This window comes from Cynara cardunculus (genome assembly GCF_001531365.2).
Source record: "Cynara cardunculus var. scolymus isolate 2C chromosome LG 3, CcrdV1, whole genome shotgun sequence".
Taxonomy (NCBI): domain Eukaryota; kingdom Viridiplantae; phylum Streptophyta; class Magnoliopsida; order Asterales; family Asteraceae; genus Cynara; species Cynara cardunculus.
In genome coordinates this window covers 30117270-30124439 of record NC_037530.1, presented here as the reverse complement: position 1 = coordinate 30124439, position 7170 = coordinate 30117270, and the positions used below count along the sequence as shown (strand labels likewise).

Here is a 7170-nt window from a genome sequence, read left to right as displayed (position 1 = left end):
TCCTTCCGCAACCACCACCGATCATCGTCTCTTCGCTTTCTCCATCTCCTTGCATCACTCAATCGTTGTAGCCATTTTCCTTCCACCCAAGGGTGGATCTAGCCCTTAAGGACCGGGGAGTCAAAGACAAAAAACGTTTGTTGACTAGCATAAATTTTCTATTTTTACTTTTGTCTTACATGGTTTCCTCCAGTCCCGTATGGCCATATGTTTGCCTCCCCCAAATCTCATCCAACGTGCCCTCACCCCTATTAATTTCCTGGATCCGCCACTATTTCTTCTTCTTGATTAGAGAGACAGCGTGTTGTTCATGATAAATTTGTCGACAAAAACAAAATAGTGGACAGAGTTAAAAGGGTAATTTTGTAATTCAGGCTTTATGAATATGTGATCCCTATACATGGCATATTCTCCCGCTCTAATAATGACGTTGCCAAACGAAACACTTGAAAGCTGCATAACACCAACACGGAAACTCGTCCAACCGTGCCGTCTTAACCTTCATAACCTCAACAATCAATTGGTGTTTGTAAGCCTTCATTCTTATACTACTCTTTTGTTCAAATTCCTAAATTTCCATTAATTTCTAATTAGGATTGGATTTCAACAGAGCAAACTTCGTCATCTCTGGAGCGATGGAATGCAATTTGTTGTCTCGTAAGTTCATGTGTACACAATTTCATTACTAGTATCTATTGAATCGATTTCTTGTCATGGTGAATAATACACATAATCTGGTTTAGTACCAACAATTGTGTCGCTGTTATTCTTATGTTAACAAAATTGGCTGTTGGAATTCAATCGACTCGACCCAATCGTCACACCTACTTGCAGGTCTATCATAACTTTTTGGGGTAAAATTATGTCTCCAATTTGCATCTTGTATTGTTTTGAAAAAACAAGTTTGGTAAGAAATAGGACTTTGTGTCTTGAAAACACAGAAATTCTGCATTTTGGAGAACCTGGAGTTTCTAGCTTTTGCCAGAATCATATTTCAATATCATAACTTTTGCCAAAGTTATTTTTAATTTTAGCAATAAAATGTTTTTTATGTTGGTAAACTATCACTCTGATTTCAATTCCAAACCTATATTTTAATGGCATACTATTCAGATTTTTTCGAGAATAAATCATTGTATTATTCCAAAGTTGCTTATTCTTGCTTCTATGATGCAAGTACGTTTAAGTGGCAAATCCTTTGACAATTGGAATGCAAAATAGGTGCAGTAGTGTCACGATGGACGTATATCTTATGTGATATTATAGCCTCACAAGTTTGTATTCGTAACCCCTCCCCGGTTTCTGTTGCCAAACACCTTATCCTGTTCATTTTACCTGTCAAACTCAAACCTTTTGATTTTATGGTCGCATTTAAATTGTGTGGAAGGAATAGAGATGTCATTATAGGTCCCCCGTCACTTGAATTGTTGCGTAGGGAAATGGAGATGGACCCACAAAATAGAAACGGGAGGATGGACGAACATAAAATTTTCAATTCAGCAGTCTATCTCTTACTTCCAAATAACTGTACTGTATGTATTTACAAATCTACACTTGAATTTTGCATATATATATATATATATATATATGTGTGTGTGTGTGTGTGTGCTTTGCATTTGAGAGCATACAATCTTTTCTTTGTGGTGTTCTGCAACAATTATATTTGGGAAGAAAATTCTTGTGGATGTATAAATCTTAGGTGTAGGTCAAGCTCCTGGCTTTCTATCTATGAAAGCAATGATGGAATGTAATAGCATCCATTGTCTTTAGTCAGAAACCTCAAGTCTTTTCACTCTATATTTCGCAAAGGGTTCCCTGGTTGTGATGAGAGAAACACATGGTATACAGATCTTGAAGTCTTAGATGAAGAAGGCACAAGCGGAACATGGAAGAAGAATGTAGACAATGCTTCTACCAAAACCAGCCATTCTCGAGAAAAGAAAAGCAGAAAGAAAACCGTTTATCCAGATTCTTTTACAACAGGGCAGCCTCAAGATCCTCAGGAGGTGGGGGCAGTTGATGCTCTTCGTCAAGCACTGATTGCAGGCAACTTGCTACCTGAAATACTTGATGATTATCATATGATGTTGAGGTAACGGTTTATTGTTGCATCGCATGTGATTTTGTAGGTTTTTTGTTCATGATGGTGCAAAACATGTCTATTTGTTCTGAGCATTAATATGTTGAATATCCAGAAATCATTGACTTAGGCTAGAAGATATATCAAGAAAAGATCTTCATGGTAATTAATGCATGGAGCTTAGGACTTAAGGAGTCTCCCTGATAGTTATTCAAACCTTCAAAATTTAATGAGAAACATTATGTGACATTCATGGAAGGTAAAAGGAATCATTAAGTTTGTTGTACTTCCTTCTCCCTACAACGATTTTGGTAGATATTTATCAGGTTTAATTATTTAGAAGTTGTTATTTATCCATATGACGCACTCCGCCTCTGGTGCATGTTCAACCTTGACTCAATTAAGATCATGTGCTGGAGATGGGGTGTCACAGTACCTCACTGAAGCTCTGCTGCATGAGTCTTGTCACTATACTGCTTTCTAATGTCTACTGCAATATAGTAAGTTCGCCTTGTCTTGATTGCTCTGCACCTAACGTATCCATATCATAAAAAAAGGTGCATGGCAATAATTATGATCTTGATCAAATTGTGGCATAGGAACATTGTTCGTCATAGCTTGGTAAATTGATTCTTGCAGATACTTGAAAGCCAGGAACTTCAATATTGAAAGCGCTAAGAACATGTGGATCGACATGCTTCAGTGGAGGAAAGACTTCGGAGCCAACAACATTTTGGAGGTAAATCAGATATTTAGGGTTCTATTGTTTTCCAGTCTCCCTGTCGGCCTTTTGTGATGATAAATGTTCACTCTGAAGCCAATTTCTTCACTTTTGAGGGTGTATAGGACTCTGCATGAAATATGTTTGTCTTGGTGTTAAAAAAATACATAGTTCTTTCCAACACTCTTGGAGATAATAGTGTATTGTGCTTGGTTGTTGACATCTATTATAAAACCCCTCTGCATCTCAAAAATTTTGTACTCGTAAATTTTGCCAAATTGCAAATGCCTCATATCTAAATCTTCTAAAAAACTTGTCCTTGGCAGGATTATAAGTTCAGTGAATTGGACGAAGTTTTGCAGTACTTTCTCCAGGGTTATCATGGTATTGATAAGGATGGAAGGCCTGTTTACATAGAAATATTAGGACAAGCTGATCCAAAGAAGCTTATGAGAGTGACAACTATCGAACGGTATGTGAAATACTATGTGCAGGAGTATGAGAGGACTTTGGCCATTAGGCTCCCAGCCTGCTCAATTGCTGCAGGCAGACGTGTTGCTTCTAGTACAACAATTATAGATGTTCAAGGCGTGGTATGATAAATTAAAGTGATATAGGCTTGATCTTTGGAGCTGAAGCTATTTGGTTATAACTCTGTGGTTTGTTTTTTTCATCAGGGTTTAAGGAACCTAACAAAACCCGTGATTGAACTCATTAGGAGGCTGCAACAGATTAACAGCAACTACCCCGATGTGTGTTTTTGCTACCATTTGGTGTCTCATTTCCTTACAAGAAAAAAAGAGATATATTGTGATTTCAAAGATCAAATGACATATTTCAACTTCAAGTTTGATATAATCCTTAAACTTTTTGTAAAATATACTTAAACTGTATCTCATTCTAAACAACTTGATATATAGATTTGACATAAAAAGTCGAAATGTATCTTCTTTGAACAGAGTATTTGGGACTTGAATTTTGCAGACACTTTGCCAGATGTTCATCGTAAATGCTGGTTCTGGGTTTAAGATGCTCTGGAATATGGTTCAATCTTTTCTTGAACCCAAAGCAAAATCAAAGATTCATGTAGGTTGATGATATGATTTTGTGTCAAATATTCAGCTGCTGTCACCATAGTTTTTGAATTGATATTTTGGTGAACCAACATCCTCAGGTCCTAGGCACCAAATTTAAAAGCACATTGCTTGAGGTCATTGATGCAAGGTAAACCTTTCGAAGTTGATTCTGCTCGGTAGCCATAGAGTTCTTCAGTAAACTTGATCTTGACACATTTCTTTGTTATGTATCAGTGAATTGCCAGAATTTCTAGGCGGCAGTTGCAATTGTGCAGAAAAAGGAGGTTGCCTGCGGTCTGATAAAGGACCATGGAAAGACCTTCATATTACGAAGGTAAAGTAAATAAGAAAGACTTACTTTACATGTTAGCAGCTTTCCTTTTAATCAACAAAGGGGAAGGGGTTTCGAACCCATGACCTCCAAGGAATTGCCATGCAGGGTCGATTACATTAAAACTTAAGATCAATAATCAATCCTACACAAAATCATAATGGCAGGAAACCAAGAACCTGAGACATGGTGTTTAATGTAGTTCCAAAATTTGCCTACATCCACAAGATCATTTTTAGGATTCTTATTATGATTCATCAGTGAACTTTGTAGTACACACATAAGAAGACCGACACAGAACGAAAATTCAATAAAAAGTACTTCTGTCATAACTGTTACAATTTAAATCAGGATCTAATCAAAAAGTCATACCTTTCCAACCGCTGATGTTGACATGCTCTGCTTTTGGAAGTGGCAAAGCAAACAGTTGCATCTCAAGGAAGGAGTCAACCATGAAGGGAAATTGTGGAAGTGGACGATGTTCCTCCTCGGTACCACCTTATTGCCTTGCACTACATTAATTTATGTTCCTTCATACATATTTCATAACAAAAGATAGAAATAAAAAAAGCTTCAAGTATGTCACAGACTGAACCCTTCTTAAGGAAAATAATCGCAGTGATAAAAGAGTGTTTTTGACTTGTCAAGTTCTTCGTCCATGTTGGAGTCTCACATCGGCTAGACTTGGACCTTTCTACTTCAGTATATGTTGGAACATCTCTTCTCTCCAGTATCTCCACTAGGGTTCTTTTGGAGAATAATCAAACGGATTCCACATACTCTCACATTGTATCTACTACTCTACAGACTTGATCCTCTGGGGCCATCTGTACTCATCTAGCCCCCTTCTCAACACTTTGGGACAATTTGTGCCTGTTTAGCCTCCGTTGGAGGGGGCGTGTTGGAGCCTTACATCGCCTAGACTTGATCTACTTAAATATATGTTTGGAACCTCTTCTCTCTACAAAGGCTCTTTTGGAGAGTAATCCAACAGGGTTCTACGTATTCCCACTATTTCTCCTCACCTAATTAAATGGGATCCACAATCACATCTTCCTTCTTCTCACATTGTATAAAATTGAAATGTTAAGTGCCAAAACCTGTTAAGACGACTAAACTCTGGAAACATAACATGGTTATATGTTGTAAGTTTAGGAGGAAGGCTTGTTCGATACTCCACCGGGAAATGTGGTTGATACATTTGTATACTGATTTTAGAAACCGGATGGATGATGAACTGACCCGTTACCTTTTGTTATTACAGGAAGATGTATGTGTACATAGAAATCATTCGTCCAAATCGACTACTTTGGTAGCTGATCACGTCACTCCAGTTGAATGCAGGCATTAAGACTTGTATGTATATATATATATATATATGTATGTATACATATATATTTGGGGGTATAAATGTATACTTCTTGATGGAAACTTACCATTGTCTAACCATTGTACAAACTGTATACATTTCCCAGTCCCAGCTCTTCATTCTCTTTGTATTTGGTTGTCTTCCTTTTTGTCAGGGTTTGGCCTTTTTACTCTAAATTAAGGGCAAATACTGCCTTTCTCTCATCACAACATCTCCAACCACGACACCAGTAAAACACCAAAAATGGTGCACCCTCAAACACTAAACAAAATCTCAATTCCAACCATACTCAAAAAATGGCGGACCTGTGATTTGCAGTTGTTTACCTTTCACACCGCATATTTGCGGTGTGTTTACCTACTGCGGCATAAAAAATATCTCTTTGCCGTGCAGCTGGAGTGAAGAAAACGGCAAAAATGAGATTTTGACGGAGGGTTGGAGAAGCTCTTGGTGTAGCAGGCATGACACCATTTGAAAAGAGAATTCGAATTTAATACGCCATCAAACATCCAACTTTGTTATCAAATTACAAAAAATATTTGGGTAGCTCAACAAGACCTTGGTTTGTTCCTAGTACTCAACAATTTGTGTCACCTTACGGCCACTACAAGTTCTGTGGACTTCTCGTGTGTTCAGTCAAGTTGTATGCAAGTTCAAGTTGACACGTACATCTAATGATTATCTAAACATATAAAAAGTAAACTTCTTATTAAAGCCTCCATATTTTTGAAGTTGCGATATTGAACCAAGATTTATGCTGTTGTGCATCGTATAAAGGATACATGAACAATAGCCATTCGATGAAGTGACAGCTAAACAGTTCTTTTATTTGCATGATCCCTAATTGGGACACAAAATAAGTAATATAATATAATATAAAACAAAACAAAATTTAATTATGAAATGTACGTTTTAATAAAAATAATATACAAGTTGTTTTTACAAGACGTAGGGGTTTTTTTTTCTTTTGTTGTTACCAAAAAGTTAAAAGAGATTGGATTTGGCTTCAACGCTGGATTGTGAGATGGTATGGTGGTGTTTTGAGTACCAAGAGATGAGATTGTGACCTCAAAACACACAGTAACCGCAAGTGGAACGACGTGTCTCGTGCATCTGTCCCAATCGGATTACTATAGCATATAAGGCTAGTTGTAGTAGAAGGGGAGATCATGATGTCGAGATCCAACGTACCTCTAATATTTGAGATGATACACTCTTGATAATGTGGTTGCCTTGGTTCATGCATAAAGAGGAAAGATTGTTGGACCACATAGGAAATGTCGAGCAGAATAAATGTCAAGTGCACCCGCAAGCTGATGATATATAGTCAGGATGGAAATGGATGGCCCTACATTTGCAGCTAACCTCCATTTGGTGTCAACCATGGTGGTGTAGGGGTTGCAAGTAGTCATCCTCCTTGGTTCTGTTATGAGTTCCAAATTTACAAAAAAAATATATATGTTTTCGACTTCAAAACCACCTCTTATTCATCTCTTCTCACACATATATATATATATATATATATTCATCTCTTCTCCTACATATGCATTTTGGAGTTCCACTATTCCAAGGCGTGTGGTAGCATGGCTCATG

The 7170-nt window shown here is 37.4% G+C and overlaps 1 protein-coding gene across 1 annotated transcript; it reads left to right on the top strand.

The window, feature by feature from the left end:
- Positions 1–426: 426 nt before the first annotated feature.
- Positions 427–5559, top strand: LOC112509132 (phosphatidylinositol/phosphatidylcholine transfer protein SFH6-like). The gene is made up of 10 exons (XM_025113995.1): positions 427–529; positions 611–657; positions 1849–2092; positions 2720–2819; positions 3128–3394; positions 3479–3553; positions 3786–3887; positions 3976–4025; positions 4112–4211; positions 5473–5559. Exons 2-10 carry the CDS (start codon positions 636–638, stop codon positions 5557–5559), a joined length of 1047 nt encoding a protein of 348 aa, XP_024969763.1. The 5' UTR covers positions 427–529; positions 611–635.
- The last annotated feature ends 1611 nt before the right edge of the window (positions 5560–7170 follow it).